Below are 19970 nucleotides of genomic sequence, written 5' to 3' on the forward strand. Positions count from 1 at the left end.
AGGGGAGGTGTCCGCTCTCCCACATCTCCGACTGTAAATCACCACTTCACCTCAGGGCTGCGTCCCCGCCTGCTGGCCGAACGACTCCGGGCTCTCCGTCTCGATACCAATCGAACCACGACACGTGAACCACATCCTCGAGCCGTCAGCCATATCTGAACTGCCTCCACTCCTATCAGTGATGCCACATTTCATTCCTCCCAGCACATAATCACGGAGCACGGCTCCCTGTCATAATGTATTGCTGTTTACGTCGGATGAATCCCTTCCGAGACTTTCGAACCTGTCCAAAACAGTTTCCAGGGACAACAAACCGTAAAACACGAGACAAAGTTTGTGAGCCAAACAACAAATCTTTTATTTACAGTGAAGCTTGAATCACATTGAGGGAGCGGCCGGTGCTAAGCCACTGGCTGACATGTCACACAGATTCCAGACAAGCCTGTAGAGTATTGCTGTTGATTTTTTACTCAGTGCACAGAAAAAAAAACTGCATGAGAGGAGAAATGGAATTGGGTTGTTATTTAAACATCTCAATTGGTTATTTTAAGAACTTTACATTTCTGTACAGTGCTGATAAATAGCAAGTCATGAAAGGCTCCCGAACAGAAAGGCTGTGGGCGTTTTGAGAAAACCAGGAGAGGCAGAGGAGAGAAGAATGATGTCTAAAACCGGATGTGAAAGTTAAAATGGAGCATTTCAGGTCTGTCAGTCATATTTTAATCCCTTTTGAGTCCGTGGGCCTTTAAAAATCAGATAATGTAACTCAATCCGTTCAACAGATTATTCAAATGAACTGAGCCCATCTGGTGGTGAGGTGCTGCAGAGAGTAGGCCATGAGTGGTTTGGTGGAGTGAAAGTGGGAACACTGTGGCTCCCTGCGCTTAGTGAGAACACCAGAGCGACAGCACGACTGAGGGGCCGGGAAGAGGAGGAAGTGGACGGCCACGGAGACTGCAGAGCGACAAGGACTCCCGCTGGAGCTCAGACGGACAAATGTGAAGAAAGATGGCGTCAGAGGGGAGAGAGGGAGGGAGGTGCTCAGTACTTCTTGAACTCCACGTCGTTCGGTGGGCTCATCTCCACTTTTCTCTTGCCCACATCTTTCCAGTTGGTGCTCAGGACTGTACCGCCTGACTCCATCTGCACAGGGAGGAGAGACGGAGGGGGAAATTACTTCAGTGGAATGAGCCCTCGTTTCATTAATGCTGTAGTTACGCAACACCTTCTCTCTGCTTCAGGCTTAGATAAGTCCACTGCAGCATCTATTGAGTCCATAAGTATTGATGAAGAAGGTTTTTACCAGCAACTCTCAATAACTTTTGAGCATAATTTTCTTGTTATTTCATAATAGGCTAAAAAGTCAAAGAATTCCAAATGCTGATTTCCATATAAGCTGACCTTTACTCTCCTAAAGGTCTTCTGCTCCAAATGCAGAAGGGTCTACTCGACATGAATGTTAAAACCTCAGCTTTAGGTTGTGTGCTGGAAATGACAGAAAATGCTTTTTCAAGAGTACCGTAGTGCTCCAGCATCATGAGAGGATGGCGTTAATAACACAGAGTGTGTGATAGCTAATCAACAATTAGCTATCGTACACATGCTTCCGCACACATGAACGCACTCTGACAGAAGCCCTTCAACTAGACAATCTGTCGCTGCAGCATCAGTCCACACTGCTGGTGTTGTATTGCTTTCACTTACAGTCGCGTGTGTAAATAAAAAAAGAATGATGTTTTACTGTTTTTTCAATGGCCCAAATTAACATTTGTCTACAGGCTTGTGTGCAATAAAGCGTGAATTTCCTTTACGAACTCATTTCAAGCGGCACAGAAAGAACATGCTGAAGTTCATGGCGATACCTGCAGTTTAATCTCACCGAATCCTTGTGTGCCAAATATCGCCGGCTACTGTGGCACTGTGTTTGCTGATTAGCAGCTGTGGTGGCCACAGCCACACATGGTAATGTTGTCCAAATTCACACTCGCTCACCTCATTAGTTTGCCACCTACATGGGTTCACTTCATTTGCAGTCAGCTGCACCCAAACAATTAACATTACACTGTTTGTTTAATTTGGAGTCTTTATTTGCTCTTAACCTCACATTGTTGATATGGAGTGCACACATTAACACTGTAGGGTTATACAGAGAATCTGCTGTCACATGAATTATTTGTGTCTTTGTCTTTTAATTACTGTGGTTGTTGGGGAAGGTCTCTTCCTGGTGCAGAAAAGGGCGTGACTGAGGGCTGAGGAAATGTAAATCCTGGAGCGTGCTGACTTGGCCGTCGCTACCTCGGCCCAGCATAACTCCTTTCCAAACCAAATGTGGGCGAAGAGGTGGCGCGTGGGTGGAGCTGAGGTGGTCTTAATAAAGCCTGGCTGCTGAACACAAGCGGCAAGCTGTCACTCAAAGCAGCCACACCCTTAATTATGCATACCTTAAAGTCTTAATATGAGTTAGATAAAACTCACTCAAAACTTGGTTTTGCTTTGTATTTAGTTGTGGTTGTCGTCCAGCTTGTTGACTCCTTGTACACAATTTGTTCTGACCAAACCACTACATGTGTCAGGTCAGTTTGTTCTGTTTAAACCTTGTTTATTAGTTATATTTCGTTGACCTCTTTGAACGTCTAGTTATTAGAATTTTGTTTTATATTGTATTCGCATTTTTTCAAGGTAAATAAAAACCCAGGTTTTCAACTCCTGATTCCTCATTGCCTCACTGCTTGGTCCCTTTGTCAGTGTCACTTAATACTTACGAAGGACTTGTTCATGGCTCGCTTGACCTCGTCTGAGCCATCGGAGTAGATCTGCTGGAAGAGCTTGTTGAGCGCTGCGTCTCCCTCCAGCTTCTCGTTTTTCTCCTCCTCGGTGAGGTCCACCACCATCTTGTCCCATTTGTGGGCGTAGTGGGACGATGACGGGTACTGATCTGATGGACGAGGGAAACGTGTCAAAAGGGTTCACACAGATGCAGTTAAAGACCGAGTCAGAGAGATTTTAAAGCCGCTGAGAGGCAACAAACAAGCATGTTACTGCTTCTGTGAAACAATCCAACTGTTCCAACTATGTTTTTAATTGAAATTTTAACTGCATGCAATTTAACAGCCTGACTTTTATCATGTAATCACACCAAGATGTATTAAGCGAATTCATTTTGCTCACTTTGCAACTGAATCATCCAACTTAAACGCCGAGGGATCACATGGCGATTTGATTTCTATGTTTCCTTGATGAAATACGCCCACAATAATCCCAACAAGAGATGGAGAGGGAGAGCAGGAAATGTAATCCAGACGCAGATTTACATAAATACAGGGCCAGACGCACAGTAGACATATTCAGGCCAAGTGTGGACATACGGCAATGTGATCCCATAAAATCAGATGTCAAATATCGTGTTTGGATGTAACAGTAGCCCGAGTGATTATAAGCAGGCACTTTTTAAACAGTGCGTCCTGTTAGGCTGAGCTGGTTGCATGGATAGGATGGTTTTGGCTGCCCACTTAACTTTTTCTCCCCCTCACACACACACACACACACACACACACACACACACACACACACACACACACACACACACACACACACACACACACACTTACATAAGTAATTAATCCTGTCAGTAATAGGAATGTGTGGGCTAAAATACTGAGTCATATTTTGCTGTCATACCTTTCCCTCTCCCTGCCTGCTTTCACCGTCAGACTAATGAAAGACTCTAGCAGGGCTTGACTGCCCACTCTCATTTTAGTGCAGTACAGACAAACACAGGAGCTTATATTGATCTTTGCACAGAGAGAGAGAGAGAGGGGAATAAGACGAGGGTGTGGGAGAGAGGGAGAGACAGAGAGAGATGAGAGCAGAGACAGGAGGATGGTTGGGGGGGAAAGAGTGTAAATGCAGAAGCTGTGGACTGACTAGGATTGAAGTGTTTGATGTTGGACTCCTGTCCCTCTCCCTCCAGCGTCTCCCATCTGATGGCATCTGTCTTCTTCATCTTGAACTCCACCTGGCAGAAGAGGAGGGCGATGCGGAGGGGGAGGAGAAGAAGAGGGAACAAGGGGGATGACAATGTTTAGCAAAATGGTCTTTCTTCGGCGCACGGGACAAAAATAACGCTTCCATTAGAGTGACATCTTAAAAGTACAGGACATCAGATCATTATGAGGCCAGAGAGACTGTCTGTTCTGAGCCGTCGTCAACTCAGCCCGCGAGTGTGTGTTTGTGTGTGTGTGTGAGCGAGAGAGAGACATCAGGGATATGCGGGGGCACAGCTCAATCTCGAACCTCACTGACAGACATACTGCACTAACGAGATGCCTGTCAGCCAGAGGGCCAGTGTGAGAGACAGAGGGAGGGAGAGAGGGAGTAGGAGGGGGGGGGGGATCCTAATTCCACACAGCAGCATCTGATCCAAATCATTACACCAGGAGAACATGGGAGAGGAGGAAAACAATGAGGGGAGAGAGGACATGGACACACGCTTTTAACACTGAGCTGCATTGACAGGGCACATACCAGCGAGACACGCGAGCTGCAGTGCCAACCCCCTCCTCTGCGCACACCCCCCCTACCAACCATTAACGGTGCATGTGTTTGATATGTGTGCACGTGAAAGACAGAGCCGGCTATGTCGGTGCAATTAAGGAACATTTCTGCTCTGCTGGGCGATGTGATGATTCATTTATGAGGGGGGCCAGAGGAGGAGGGAGCCGAGAGGTAGACAAGGTTAGCGATGAGGAGGCAGAGCGGCTGACTTGCACTGAGTGAAGCGTGAGTGAGGGGAGCAGATTGAAGGAAATAAGACAGCGTGATTGCTGCTACCTTCTCCGCCGAGCTGATGAGCTCGTGCAAGTAGTGGCACACTGATAGATCGCTTTGGTATGTGTCAGCGCTTTCGGCCCCACAGAGGGCTTCGTGCACTGCGAGGCATCTGTGCAGTGTCCGAAATTAACTTTTCGGCTCACCTGCGAAGGGCTGAGAAACTAAAAAAAGATGTCTGTGGAGAATACAGCTTACTGACCGAACAATTCACATCCATTCTTCAAAAGAACATGTCACCTGACTTTCTGCAAGCTCGCACCAGCAGTCGGATGGTGCGAGTTTGAATTCAGACATCACCACAGGTCTCCCGCATCAGAATTGGAGTCTGTGCCTGACAATTTCTGTAACATTCAGGAGGCAACAATTCACACCCACTTAACACTGACTAGCCTGGTGTGAAAAGCAGAGAAAGAGTTCAGCACTACGAACGTCGTCCAGGAGAGACAGCCGGAGAATGTGCATTGTTATACAGGTGTTTAAATAATTCATCGTGTCTCACCCCTCTTTATGATGGCCAACATTTCAACCCGCTTTCAAATGTGGCCGTTTGGAACAAACCTGGACAGAAGCCTTCTGCTGAAGTCGCACAAAGTTTAACCAAGCACTTACAGTTAGCATACTGTATGAACAGGGAGTACATGAAAAAAGATGTACTGTGTAGAGCTGCAACAACTAGTTGATTAATCAATGATCAATTAACCGTTTTAGTTATTTTTTTTGCAAAAAAAATCCAACACATTCTCTGGTTTCAGCTACCAAATGCGAGAATTTGAAGATTTCTGTCGTATATGTAAGAAAACTGAATATCATTGGGCTTCGGACAGTTGGCATCTGAATACCTCATCTTGGGCTGTCAGATATTATAATGGACACATTTCACTGTTTTCTGACAGAAAACCATTACTCGAAAAAAATATCGGCAGATTAATCAATAATGGAACAACTGTTAGTTTTAGCCCCAGTATCGTGGCACTATAGCACCGTGCCAAATAACACAAGCATGACAGATGTCACCTGACCACGTCCAGCTCTGCTGTTGAGTGTCATCAGAGACTTTTTAAACTATAGAGGTGGGTGCAGCTGTTTTTACTCTGTCCAAAACCTGATTTGGACTGACCCTTAAATGATTTTAAATATGCTACAGCTCTGATTCACGCATCCAATTGGTTATTTCTCCTTGGTGAGAGTGGCTAAGGCTCATGGGTAATGTAGCGTTCATATCACCAGCCATGGCAGACTGATGTTTTCTCAGAAATAAATTAGAAATAACAAAGGTTGATGTCCATAACAAACTGTTAGCACTGCTAAATAATCCAGGATACATCAGTGTTTCTATGCAGATTTATTCAACCCCGTTCATCAATTGTGACCGCTTTTGTTTGATAAACCGATTTCAATCGACTTTTGAGACAGCTCCTCTTGACATATTAAATAATTTTTGCTTTGTTGACAGATGCACCTGAAATCTGGGCTTTGAGCTCTATCAGGGGTCTCTTGGTGCTTTGAAGACTTGAGTAGGTATCAAAATGCTGATTTCTCAGACCTGCTCTAATGGCTGACAAATGCTGCTAATTGGCGTTCAAACTAATATGGCCTTTGTAGCAGTGCTTGTAATTCTCATTCAGATTTCTTTAGATCTCATGTCTTTTTTATTACGCATTTAGATTTTTTGTTTACCCCCATGGGTGAACAGTTGCATGCTCTGACGTTAACTCCAAAATAAATCTTAGTTCAGCTATCTAGCCTGTAGAGTTTGAGTTTTCACTTTTAACAAGGCAGAAACTCAACAGCCTGTCTGACTGTTCTGTTTTAAATTCATTTGCTAATGATCAACCGACATCTGAGGCCAGTCCAAGACCAGAAAAGGGCCAAAGATTGCACACCAAGCAAATTAAATGTGATCATCTTAAAATTACCAGCCGTAGTTTGCAGGTGCCATAATTGTCTTCAATGTTTCTGTAGTGTGAAGTGCAGCAGAGCTCAAGACGCCGCTCTGTGTGTGTCAAAGTGTGTGTGCTTCTCTGCGTGCTCCTGGGCCATACAACATTAATCTGCTGCCACATCTGTGTTTCCTGGCTTTTAAGGGATATGGCAGGCCAGGCGCCGTGTGTGTGTCTCTCTGTGTGTGTTTCTCTGTGTGTGACAGGCAAAGCAATGGCTCGTAAAGGAAAGTGACAGCAGAGCCACATACAGGGGCCGCCACCCACAGGACCCCAGGGGCTGGACTATACAATACTGCACTCACACACACACACACATACATGTGGACACACACACACATGCTATTTACAGAGGGGCACTGGGGTCCTGTGTCGCTTGTCACATGTGTTTGTAACCATCGCCCCCCTCCTTCTCCCTGCCACGACTCCTCACCCAGCATCTTCTCCCTCTTTCTCCAGATCCCAGCGGATTTCAAAACAAACTCGGCTAGAAAGACGCATAAATGAAATAAATATAAACATTCTTAGACGTTGACAGGCATGCAAATTAAAGAGCGGAGACGCCACTTTAGCTATTTTCCAAAGAGATGAGTTTGGAAGTGAATGAACGAGCGAGTGTGGATTTGAAATTGCGCTGAGTGTGTTTGCGCGCACGCGTCTGAGTGTGTGTGCGTCAGCCGTCTGTTCTGATCAAACACACTGGTGTGTAATTGGCTCCCCGTTGTTGCGGTGACCCCTGCGGTTGGAATGTCTGTCGTGGTGGAGGACAGGAGGAGGTCGCATTGACGATAATGTGCTACAGACAACACGCACACACACACACACACACTCCAAATACTTTGTGTAAATGGCACAAGTGTGTTGAAAGATTACTGTTCAGCCTCCGTATTTGTATGTGTGTGCGTGCGCACACTCACACCCGGCTTAGCCCCCCCCCCCTGCTAAGTTGTCTTTAAAGACAGCGAGGAGATGAAGCGTAAACATTGTGGAGCGAAGAGTGCAGGGCAGCCTATTACTGAGACAGACAGACCGACATTGGTTGGGAATCAACAGCTCCGAGGGCAATGCATTTTTTTTTAAACACTCATTAGGGATGCATGCCAATCTGGAGAAACTTGATTTGCTGATGCCGTTGTTCATTTGAATGTTTTTTTCCCCCAGTGGCTCTTTGGCTTCAGAAAAATGAAATGGCTCCAAAATATTAAAATGAGATACGCATTGAGAAAGCTGCTCAGTTTGCTGGGGTGTCTCACATTGTCGTGCACGTGTGCACACGCATTTCACCTGGAGAGTTTTAGAGGAGTTAGCTGCTTCTATGCAGTCTTGACCAGTAGTTACTGATGAGGGTTATGTGCTCAGTGTGTGTGTGTGTGTGTGTGTAGGGGCCATGTGTACCGGAGGAGCCCGGTGGACCAGGGAACAGTCAGGGCTTTGTTGGAAAGGAGGAGGGCTTGTACACTCTCTCGTTATCCTAGAAGTAGGTGTGTGTGTGTATGTGTGTGTTTGTATGAACACAAGACAGAGAGAAAGACAGAATGTGTGTGTGTGTGTGTGGGGGAGTGGCCATGGAGAGATAAGAGACAAAACAAAGGCAATGACGGTAAATGATCAAGATAGAGGGAAAAAGAGACAGACTTTAGAGGGAAGAGAGAGTTGAAGACCATATTCAGCTGTGGTCTCTGTAAGACTGAGCCCTTGTTTAAGCTGCAACCCACGTGCACCTCTGGTATGCAGTGTCTGCTGTTGCCATGGAAAAGTGAGAAAGTGAGTGAGAGTGAGTGCTTTTTTGAGAGGGGGCAGTTTCTGTGCAGGTCAGCCTCTACTCGGCACCGTGTAGCCAGTGGACATAAAGCACACAACATAGATGTCAGGTTATATAACACTACTAATCAAATTTCCCAACAACATTTTGCTACGGTGGCACCCGTGATCGTGCACTGCCCTTTCAATCCCCCTGTTGCCTTGCTGGAAAATAAACCAAAATAAATATCATCATCGCATTCAGAAGCTCTGTGGCTTGGCTTCTTTGGGAATTTTCAATGTTAATGCCACAGCAAATCTATTTAGGCACTTGGTGTAAGCCCTTGGTTTTTGTTTATGTTAGTTAACTGATGCTAAACAGATACAGAGCCAGCAGGAACATATAAGGCTGGGTATTGTTTGAAATGTTTGTTATTACTAAGACATATAAAGACATTTTTTTGACAAGACCTTTTTTTTCATTTCACAAAAGAAGCCAAACTTCTAAAAGCAGCTATAATCAAAATTCTTGCAATAATAATGTTCCAGAGGTTAACATCCCATTTAAACTCTGGTACATTATGTTTTCAGCAGACATACAGCAAAAAACCCAATGCACGCTGCCTGCTCAGCACCAAACAGCAGCTAGTGAACTTAGTGGAGAATTCAGCAGGTTAAGAGGCAGATATTTCTCTCAGTGTTGTGGTGGAGACCAAAAAGAGAGCTAAAAGAAAGTCACTTTAATTAAGCATCTGTTTGCTTGCAAAGTCGCCATATCAACTTGGGGATGTTAATGTGTCTACAACTCTTTCCCACTACTATTAAAATAAGTTATTGCATGTTTACATGTCAAATATTCTTGAAACCCATTGTTCAACAACATTAACAATAAGGCATTATTGTTTTATTAACATATTGTAATATTGTTTATTAAATTAAACGGCCAAAAGTCGAGATTCACAAAGGGGTTTTTCACTTTTGTGGCCATTTAAAATCACTACAGGCTGCACTGCTCTGCCTTTCAACAAGACATTCATATCATGCATGAGGTATTTTATAATGCATTTGACAGCATTTACCTTAGTATTCTAGAAAAAAAAATCAGCTGTATTGATGTCATCCTCTCTCCACTCTACTCATGTAGTGTGTGTGTATATTTTCTGCGTCTTATTGCATCTCTTTTTCATTTCCCATAAAGGTCGTCTGTCTCCTATTGGATTATTAGGAGACAAGATTATTGCTATAATATAATTTTATGAGTAATAAACTTTTCTTGCCTCATGTGGAGTTCAACTTTGGTGGAAGTTAACGTGGAGTCAAGATGACTACATTTTGATTTATTTTCAAGACTTGGTGTAGTCATAGAAATCCTATGGCAGAACTGCATCGGGAGGGCAGTCCCAGAACCAGTCCGGGTACTGAATGCAACATGAGCTGGTGCCTTAGCAAATAAGGGGTTAAACATATGCAGATGCAGCAAATAATTCATTGAAAACTGCAGCTCATATTTGTATTTGCGGAGAAAAGCCGACCTAATATTGTCAAAATATGAGATTTAAGTCAGAGAGAATCTAATCAAGAATGAGTAAACCAGATTACACATTTTGCCATATATCCTGTCTGTGTGTTCAGGTGTCCACTCAGTCGTGCTTGGTTGGTATCAGCCATTAATACTTTATATGTAAGTATTAGTTATATTTGGACCAAATGTGTTCAGTGACAGTAAGTACATAACATGACAATGATCCCCTTTCTATGGTAACTATAAATGATCATCTCATGAGTTTTTGATTTACTTATAATATGATACAATTAAAGATGCTTTGGAGGATTCTGTGTTCAAACACTGTGGAAAGACCAGCCACCATCATGTGAATAACAATTTTAGGAATACATAATATCCCAGGGAAGAAAGCAGAGCGTTATGTTGTACTGTATTGACAAGAACGGATTGATCAATGTCCTAAAAAACAAATTCCTCCTCCTTAACGCTAAGAAACCCAAACAAACAAAGAAAAAAAACATAAAAAACAACTCACACAAAAACCTGCCTCTTGATCCTCAGGCTAAAACCTGACAGTGGTCTAAAACCTGAATCAGCACACGCTCAGCCAGCACACTCATTAGCACACATCCTCTAGAATACACACTAATTAGTCTATAGTAAAAAGTGCTCTTCCTACTCATTAGGCCCATAATCACCTTAAACAGTGCTGAGGAACTCTCAGCAAGTCCTAATAAATGTGTGTGTACTGTGTGTGTAGGAGTGAGGATTTGTGCATATGCGTGAATCTCCTGTTAGTCTCCACAGGAGCCGCACTGTATACAGCCAGAGTGGATTTTCTCATTTCTGCTCCAACCACAGTGGGCTTTACCAGCATTAAGGAATTATAGGTAGTGACAGCGTACTTTACACTGCTTTAAATTACTGAAGAGATTATGATGTTAATCTCAGAGTGGTAACCCAAGTAATGATCAGCCACAATTTCAGTGAGCTGCTTAAACTCACACTGGCATGGTTGTCTTCTTTCCCTTTTTATTGTTCCTGAATTAATTAACATTTTTAACAAAGGCACAACAATGATCACTGATCAGCTATTAAGACAATAAATGCCTGGACATACTGAGAGGATGTCACGCAATTTCATGCTCTCTGGCTAAACTGCGGTTCAGAGATTTGAGGGGTAGTCAGAGGAGCACCCGCATTTCTCCAGTGTGTGACAGTACTACGCCATACTTTCTTTATGGCGACATAAAAGATGTTCCCTGACATGTTTAATAGTCTGCCTCTTTATTGTTGAGAGGAACTACCAGGACGTCAAGGCAACATACAGCGTTCCATCTAACTCTGAGTAAAATTCAATGACTTTTCGTTGACTTTCAAAAACTTTCCCTGACCTAAAAATTCTTCCTTGTTTGTTTATGTTTTTCAGCTCAGGAAAGTTGTAAAGTGGTAAACAGTTTTCTTTTCCCCTACAGTTAGGCTTGCTGTGGAGGAAAAACATCTCAAAACTACCATCTAGCACTACTGTATGTGTGAAACAGGTCATACGGTATGATCTGTAAAATAACCCATTTGTTAAATTCCTTGTTATTTCACGACTCCGCACAGTGGACATGTATTTTCCTGTCTTTCCCTTGACCTGAATGCACCGCTAAAAAACTTCGAGACCATTTGTATCCCGGCAGCTATGTCACCTGCTTAGTTTGAGGCCATTTTATCGCCTTAAATTATTGAGTGTCTCTCAGTCCCAGACACTGTGACCCCAGCAAAGGACAAAAGCCGTCAGTTTTTTGGCCTGTGTGGTCCAAAATTAGAGAACACACGATGCTTTGATGTGACTTTTAGTGCACATTGGACCATTTAACATGATTTGTGTTGAAAGCAAGCGTGACACAGTTTGTTTCTGCTTCAAGAGCATGTCATCTGTCACAGTAACATGTCTGTTAAACCTGTCAAATCATCGTAAATGTAAACGAGAATGTAAAATCTGCATAGCAGCAATCTCTCTGTTGATTTAGAAGTTTCAACAACACACTAAAAGCACTAGCTAAACTAAAAGTGGGATACCTTGGTGCTGAGGATCTTGAAGCTGCTCTGTTGGGGGATGATGGGGTGCAGGAGTTGAAGGTGGAGGTTGAAGTTCTCCCCTGATGCCAGCTGTATCATGGCAAAGAGCTGAAGAGAGCACAGACACCAGACATTCAGTGTTACTCCTCATTGGTTACCATTAAATGTGACAATAACCGATAGGAAAACATACAAATTGTTTAAAAACTGTAACAATTCCTGTGTTGAAACTGTGGCCTCAATATTTTCATTTTACTTAACTGCAGTCTGCAGGAAACCCACAAAACAAAAAGATAGATAAGGAGTGAGGGGGGTGAAGGTGTCAAGCTTGTCCATGAGAATAATCATCTGATGTGGCTGGTGTGACGGCCAGGAGTATCCTCGCCCTGTCCCCTTCAGCCAGCGAGTGACCAGTGATGAGGGGGGTCAGACAGCTCGTAACAGCCCATCACTCACTGGGTGGATGGCTTGTTGGTTTAGAGGGACGTGGCCTCGGCTGTGGCCCAAATCCTCACACTCCTTACTCACTCGTCACTTGGCAAATGCTGCCCTCGTATAGAAAAGCACTAAAAACTGCCCACTTGAGGCATAATTCGCCTGTGCAGTACATCACTTCAACTTGTAATAGTTTGCAATTCACCACCTACCACTTCTCTAAAAGTGGACTTGTCTGATTTGGGACCAAATGTATGTTAGAAGTAGTTCATCGGGGATAAAAGCTTGGAAAGTTAGCCAAAGTAGCTTTTGGGCAATTCCACAAAACTATCAAAGCCTTAATATTCATTTCCAGTTGAATTCCTGCGCTGTCTGTAGGTATACAGCTGCTGCATATTCAGTCACCAGGGAAAATAACTGGAACCACTGCCTTTCATCTTTAATTTCTTTTGTATATACTGACCTAGTAAAAAATATATGAACTTATCTGTACTTCACACCACAGAGGGAGCTTAACAAGTGACTGTATGATTCGGAGCTAGTGAACTATTTCTTTTGAAATGGGGTAAACTCAGTTTGTTATTCTATTAGGAAAGACAAAGCTGTTCCCTGGGGTGCCCTGCAGTTACCCCTCTGAGAGAAGGAGAGAGACAAAGGAAAAGAGAAAAAAAGCAAGAAAGAGGATTGCCCCTTGAGGGCTCTGCAGCTGATCCTAGATCAGTTATGCCTTCTATCTACAGACAATTAGGAGGTTGGAGAAGCTGGGGAGGGTAAATTGTTCTTAGATCTGTACTTTGGGAGCAATGTTAACAAGGCACCACTGGAGGCATAGTTGGGTCCATGGGGAGAGTGTGTGTGTGTGTCTGTGTGTGTGAGTGTGAGACCCATCTAATGGGCCCCCCTGAGGAAACACCCAAGAGCTAACCCATCTCTGCTCTACACACACACACACACACACACACACACACACACACACACACACAAACAGACTATCTTCACTTCAATGCCACATTAAAGCGTGTGTTTATACCTCTTTCTCCATGAAGTTGACACACACACCATCCTTGGGTACATTTTTTGCCATGACTGTGACAATGACTTGAGATTCTGTTTGGTACCAGTCATGTCTGCAAGAAAAAAAACAAGCAAAATTGATTTAAAAAGTCTGAAGACTTTCTCTATTTTCACCACAAGTATGATGAATGCAATATCTAAACTTCACAAAACCAAGAACTTCAAATACTTAAAAGGACTTATCATTAACATGTATGTTAATGTGCATTGTTTTGACCAAGTTATTATACAGAATAGAGCTGCTTTAACACAGTAAGGCTTGGTGAATCATTAGTATGGTACAATAAATAAAATAAACATTTACATGCACTTACTTCACTGGTGGAACTGCTGCTGTCTGCTGGGTCATTCAAGCCCCAAGATGGGACGACAATTAGAGAGGAGGATGTGGTGATGAGGCAGAGGGATGAAACAAAAAGGACAAAAATGAGGAAAAACATAACAATGACAAAAGAAGCTTAGTAAGGCTTCTGTCTTTGAAGCGGGCAGGCGGGTTGCTGCTCTCTACTGATGCTGAGAGCAACAGTGCCCCCGAGTGGCCGTGCAGAGAAACTCACCGTGTTGCTGCTGCCGATCTGTGCCAGCTCTGTAAAGGAGAGGAGAAATACTGGTGTGTGGCAGGAAACACTAAATACACCCCTTAAGCTAAATCGAACTCTAAAACATGAGGATGAAGCTATAATAGCACACACTTGTCCACAGATAGCAGACAGATATGGCCCAACATATACAGACAGATGCACACACATGCGCACACACACACACACTCCCATCCTTGCCACCAGTTTGTTTACTGGTCCATCCACGCCCATTAAAAGCCCTGTGAGCCCAAGCAAGCCTGATCACCGTTTACCAGCAAGCTATCATACATTATTCACTGACTTCATTACAGAGAGAGAGCACAGAGAGGGAAGAGAGATGAGATGATAGGAGGCGTGTTAATGTTGTCTTAATGAGGTCACGTTTGAAATGGTGACGAGGGGGGCTGTTTGGGGAAAAGAGAGTGTGTGTGTGTGTGTGTCTGTGTGTGTGTGTGCCTGTCTTTGTTTTATTAAACAAGTAGGGTGCCACATGTGATGGAATAACCATGTGCTGTGCGTGTGTTGGTTGGCGGTAAACACACTGTCACCAGAAGACATGACGACTGCTCCTGGTGTGAGCGTCAGCAAGTGCAAGTAGGGTACTTTCAAGTTTCAAAAACACCCTGGTGTGCATTTGTTTGTGTGTGCGAATGCTGTCTGCGAGCAGGCCTATGAAGGGGCTGGGTCTCATCGGGGGCTTTCAAACATCAGTAACGTTAACTCTGATGAATCATACCGCTCCTGGGAGTACGTGTGCATGTGGGTGTGAAGCGTGTTTGTCAAAACTCATGCTCTTGTTTACTTGAGATGATCCAGAAGGCCCAGGCATCACCAGAAAACACACCACCCAGACATGGCATGCATCTTTTATTGGACTAAGCAGCTCTGCCTGCACACTCCTCCACTGCCTAAACATACTGTAGCTTTATGGATGTGCACAAGCTCATTTGGTGATCAGATGGGCTGATCGGCTCCCTGACTGCGCCATTTAGTTTAGTGTTGGATAGCAGGGAGTACATAGAGGTTAGAGTAATGGATTGTGAAGCCTTAAACTTTTTAAACTAAAGACGGCTATAGGCAATATTGTGTACTTACATGTGTTACATTTGAACATATTAATAAATCAGCTCAATCAAACAATTTACAACGAAATATATATACAAATCATAATAAACCTAAAAGACCAATACCAGCTCTAAATACTGGTCTAATCTATACAAAAACACAGACGTCACAAAAGTCTCAATTTAGCGACATACTTACCTCCCATCAGCTCCTCACACCGCTTTATCCACACCTCAAATGATTTGTCAGAAACTGTTGAAATCATTAAAAAGAACAGAAATGTACTGTCTTGCTTTGTGACAAAGTAATACATGCTGAAAAAGCCTTAATCAGAGAATGTAATATGTGAGGGCACCAGTGAGGTGTTAATCAAGTGTAAAGTGGTTTGACTAAGTGCTGAAGAGGGCTTAAAGCATTCATTTAATAGATTAGTTTCCAAAGCAGAAGTTACTATGGGCATACATTATGTGTTTAATACATTCCTCTGGGTTATATCAGCAGGTCAAAGGAGAGGCACATTTTACCAGCAAAATTTGTTAACTCTAAATATAGATTCACTGCTCTTTTGACAAACATAGCGCTGACAATTTTTGGACCCTCAGCCCATTTTGTAATCTTTTCCCACTGATTTAATTCCGACCACTTGGGCTACTTATTCAGTTGCAAACAGAGTCCAGGGACAATGCTCCAAAAAACCAAAAAAAGACTCAAAGCATGTCTTTTTAACATAACAGCATGTTCTGTAATGTCATGCATCTATAAAAAAGACCATATCTGTTAAAATGGATTCATGCCTTGATGACAGCGATGCTGTTATAGCCACCGCTTTAGCATTTCATTTTTCGCCTTCTGCTGGCCAGCCCCAGCTGTCTTGTCAATAGCAAAGCTGCTTTAATCATCACAAAAGTAGTGCAAGATTCTAGGTCACTGATAAATACAAAATAACGAGCATATAAATATTATGAAGTGAGAATCCATGTGTGGTATATGTTTCTGCTGAAGGATGTCACACAATGAAAAAAACTCTTTTTATCCTTGAAAATACCTGCAATCTGAACTGCTCTTAACTGCTTCTCTTGTAGTCTTGCTGACCCATTATAAATAGGTTTTTAGAAATTGTTCAACCCTGATTCCAAAACAGTTGGGACACTGTGTAAAACATAACTAAAAACAGAATGCAATCATTTGCAAACAAAATGTGTTTATTGACAATGGTTTTATGAAGCGTTCCTGAGCCCATGTAGTAATCTCCTTTATACAGTCATGTGTTTACAAAGTGGTGAACCTCGCTCCATCCTCGCTTGTGAGCGACTGTACCTTTCCAGGATGCTCCTTTCATACCCAATCATGATACTATCACCTGTTACCAATGAACCCGTTTACCTGTGGAATGATCCAAACAGGTGTTTTTGGAGCGTTACACAACTTTCCCAGTCTATTGTTGCTCCTGTCCCAACTTGTTTTAAACGTGTTCTTGGCATCAAATTCAGAATAAGCAGATATTTACAAAAATCATTGAAGTTGATTAGGTCAAACATTAAGTATATTATCTTTCTACTGTTTTCATTTAAGTATATGTCACAAAGGATTAGCAAGTCATCACATTCTGCTTTATTTATGTTTTACACAGCATCACAACTTTTTTGGAGTCAGGGTTGTATAATTTAGGTCTGTAAATTTGTGGCATGTCACCAGTTGTTTTCTTATGATATCTACAGAAAGTCAAAGAAAGTTTTCTTCGTTTTTAAGTATGTTGATGCAGAATAGAAAGTGAAAACAAAATTGGAAGATAATGATGAACCACAATATTGAATATCCTACAACAACTGGCGTGGTCAAATCCACATTAGGTCAAAATTTAGGTCATACAGTATAGAGTTGAATTGATTGATCATTTAATCACTAAGTTGAACATAAAATGAATCTGCGACCAATTTTAGAATCAAGTGATCAAATAAATTCAAATTAAATACAATTAATGTTCAACAATCTTTAAATCGAGGCTCCTCACATGTGGGGACTTGGTCTTTGTAGTATGTGATAATGAGCAGAACATCTTTGGGTTTTGGACTGTTGGTAGGTTAAACAAGGTATCTGAAGACGTCCCTGGGCTTTTTAGAGGGGTTGCATTTTTCATAGTTTCTGACATGTCAAGTGGTTAATCAGTCACAAGAAAATAGTGGGCAGATTAATTGATAATGAAAATAACTGTTGGCTGCGGCCCTGATAATGTATTAAAGACCAACTGAAGCTCAATGTTTTTAAACTTTTTCATGGTTAATTTAAATACTACAGTAATATAACCACTGTGGACCAGAACTACTGTAACACATGAAACCATGGTGTTAACAATAATTCAAATGTGTTTGTTGAATTCATACTGAATTGTATTTCAGATTTGCACCAACTGTAACTACTTATAAAAACAGGATAAAGACTTTTATGTTCATTACTGCCTTTAACTGAACGGTGCTCTGCTGGAATTGACTTATACTAAAAAAAATAGACTTTTTCACCTTTATCTCTCTTTTCAAAACTTTTTCATGTTCTTTTATTCCTCTTATCTGTGTCTTTTTTATCTTCATTATGTGAAGCAGCTTTAAATGCTTCTGTGTTTGAACATGCTATATAAATATAGCTGCCATGTCTATTTTATCCCTAGCTAAGGGACACAGGTTTAGCACTTTGTAGCCAATGAGTAGAGTGGAGCAGACAGGGTACTGCTGCGAAAACAGTGGTTGATGGAGAGTGGGATGATGGAAAGTTTGTATTTTAGGCCAAAATAGGCTGCACTCACCATCCAGTTGGTGTCCCTGAGTGAAAGCTGCATGTGCTGACTCATAGTGGTTTAGATGGTATTCTGCTATTCTGCAGTTGGGAGAGAAAAACATGCCACATACACTTAGATTAGTTCATATTGGAACACTAAAAGTGACATCCTCTGACACACAAAATCTGGATCATATACCTTTTTAAAGAAGTTAAATGACCAAAGCAATTCTTGTACAAAAACTGTTTGCTTAGCTGAAGAGAAAAGCTGTACTTCTCATACAAAACTCAAAAGTTTTGCTGAAATGTATCAGTCAGTATGTCAGAAACTTCATAATCTGGCTACTCATAACTCATGTTTACCAGTCAAGTGTATATATTACTTTTAAAAAAATAATACAGAATCAGTGGGTCCATCAACAGTAAAACACATCATATTATAGTACACACCCTGTTCGCATGAAAGCCAGGGGAAGGCTGGGTTGTAGCTGCTGTGCTTTTTTGGCATCATCAACAGCACCTGCAGACAGAAGACATCACTATGTTTATCACACCTATACATTCACCCAGGCTACATCACATAGAAAAGGAATAATTTCCTCCAGTGATTGCTGACTGGTGCCAGATTATCAATTCAAGAATCGCATAGGAAATCTTCTTTCCTGCAGTCTGGACCACAACGGCTACCCCGGAGTTTGAAGCACCATACTAAATAATACTCCAATACAGTAGGCAGTTTCCAAAACAACATCATCACCGTTTTCAATAGAAATTGATTACATTTACAGGAATCCTTTTTTTTAAATGATTATAACCAACAGGGATGTAGACTTACAGCTGTAGTTTTTGAGAAGTGTGTGGGCATAGGCACGCTGGCATAACCACTCAGCGTTGTTGGAGTCTGCTTGCAAGGCCTCATTTAGTGCCTACAAGGAGAGAGGTGGCATTTAAGTGGAAAAGTAACTCCAAACAAAAGATGACATTGGCTGACACATTTGTCTCCTATGTTTGCTACATTGTCACCACCGACAATTTTTCAAAGGCAGTTTTGCTTTTCTGGGATCTATTTGACAAATAAAGCAGTGGCAGAGCTGGTTGGCTCAGAGTAGCATTAAATAGTATTGCATGTTCAACTGCAATAGTGTTCATGGGACAGTGCGTTTAAACATTTTGTCAGGTCAATAAATAATAATAAGAAAACAGCATTCATTGCTGACTTCTACTTGAAACTACTGAAGATGACATTATATGCTTGTCATGCTGACAGCCTGACATGTCTTCAAAAACGGCTTTCTCACTAACGTGACCCGGTAAGTTAATAACTCCTTCTCACTGAGAAACGTTGCGTTTTTAATGGTGGTGAAGTACAGCAATAATGTCCTGCTAACTTAAAAATGGCACTATTACTTAAAGTTGTAATGACGCCCTGCTCTTCACTCAAAGTGATACTAACGGTAAACGTTAGCTAACTTGGCTAGCTAGTTACAGTGTCAGAATGAGTGGCAACATCAGAAACATCACGGACACCGCTCTCAAGTTCCTTTATACAACACTGGGTCAGAAAAACTTAAAGTTGAAGTGATAATCCCAAAGAGCCACGAGCTATTTGGTAGAATCAATAATGTTATCTGTTTTTGGCTAGCTCACGCTAATGTTTACCTCCAGAGCTTTCTGTGGATCTTCGTCAATGAAGCTATCGGGGAAACTGCTAAAGCGAAAGGAGAGACCAACCATTAATCAACTGCGTAGAAACACTGTATGAAAATATAATAAAAGCTAATTCATGACTAAAATTTCACTTGCCGTTCGGTTGCCATGGCTTTGCTGCGGATGTGGACAGTGTTTCTAGGAGTAGCAGGAAAGTTCTAGTAGGGTATGGAGCCCACTGGAAACGTGATAGCGACAGTAGCCACAGTTCGAGCCCAGCAGCGGGCCTGTCAACATCCGACTGCACACGGCTCACAC

The 19970-nt window shown here is 42.4% G+C and overlaps 1 protein-coding gene across 3 annotated transcripts; it reads right to left on the reverse strand.

Moving 5' to 3' along the window:
* Positions 1-339: 339 nt before the first annotated feature.
* On the reverse strand, positions 340-19941 carry sugt1 (SGT1 homolog, MIS12 kinetochore complex assembly cochaperone). Of its 3 annotated transcripts, none has more exons than XM_041949219.1 (13): positions 19809-19941; positions 19665-19710; positions 18841-18931; positions 18456-18525; positions 18034-18104; positions 15435-15488; positions 14148-14176; positions 13905-13930; positions 13547-13643; positions 12082-12189; positions 3925-4015; positions 2763-2935; positions 340-1143 (listed from the first exon to the last, which is right to left on the reverse strand). In XM_041949219.1, exons 1-13 carry the CDS (start codon positions 19820-19822, stop codon positions 1042-1044), a joined length of 972 nt encoding a protein of 323 aa, XP_041805153.1. In that variant the 5' UTR covers positions 19823-19941; the 3' UTR covers positions 340-1041. The 3 variants fall into 3 exon arrangements, with proteins under 3 accessions (XP_041805153.1, XP_041805152.1, XP_041805151.1); XM_041949218.1 differs by having other exon boundaries at positions 13905-13927; positions 19665-19713; XM_041949217.1 differs by having other exon boundaries at positions 19665-19713.
* Positions 19942-19970: the final 29 nt, after the last annotated feature.

Source organism: Chelmon rostratus, chromosome 12 (genome assembly GCF_017976325.1).
Source record: "Chelmon rostratus isolate fCheRos1 chromosome 12, fCheRos1.pri, whole genome shotgun sequence".
Classification (NCBI taxonomy): Eukaryota; Metazoa; Chordata; class Actinopteri; order Chaetodontiformes; family Chaetodontidae; genus Chelmon; species Chelmon rostratus.

Excerpts from the sequence above, each read along its gene's own strand:
- sugt1 (XM_041949217.1), bottom strand. Across the intron at positions 18,526-18,840 it reads ACTTCTCAAAAACTACAGCT|GTGCTGTTGATGATGCCAAA; the intron begins GTAAGTCTACAT and ends TTCTGTCTGCAG. Across the intron at positions 12,190-13,546 it reads TCAACTTCATGGAGAAAGAG|CTCTTTGCCATGATACAGCT; the intron begins GTATAAACACAC and ends TGCTCTCTTCAG.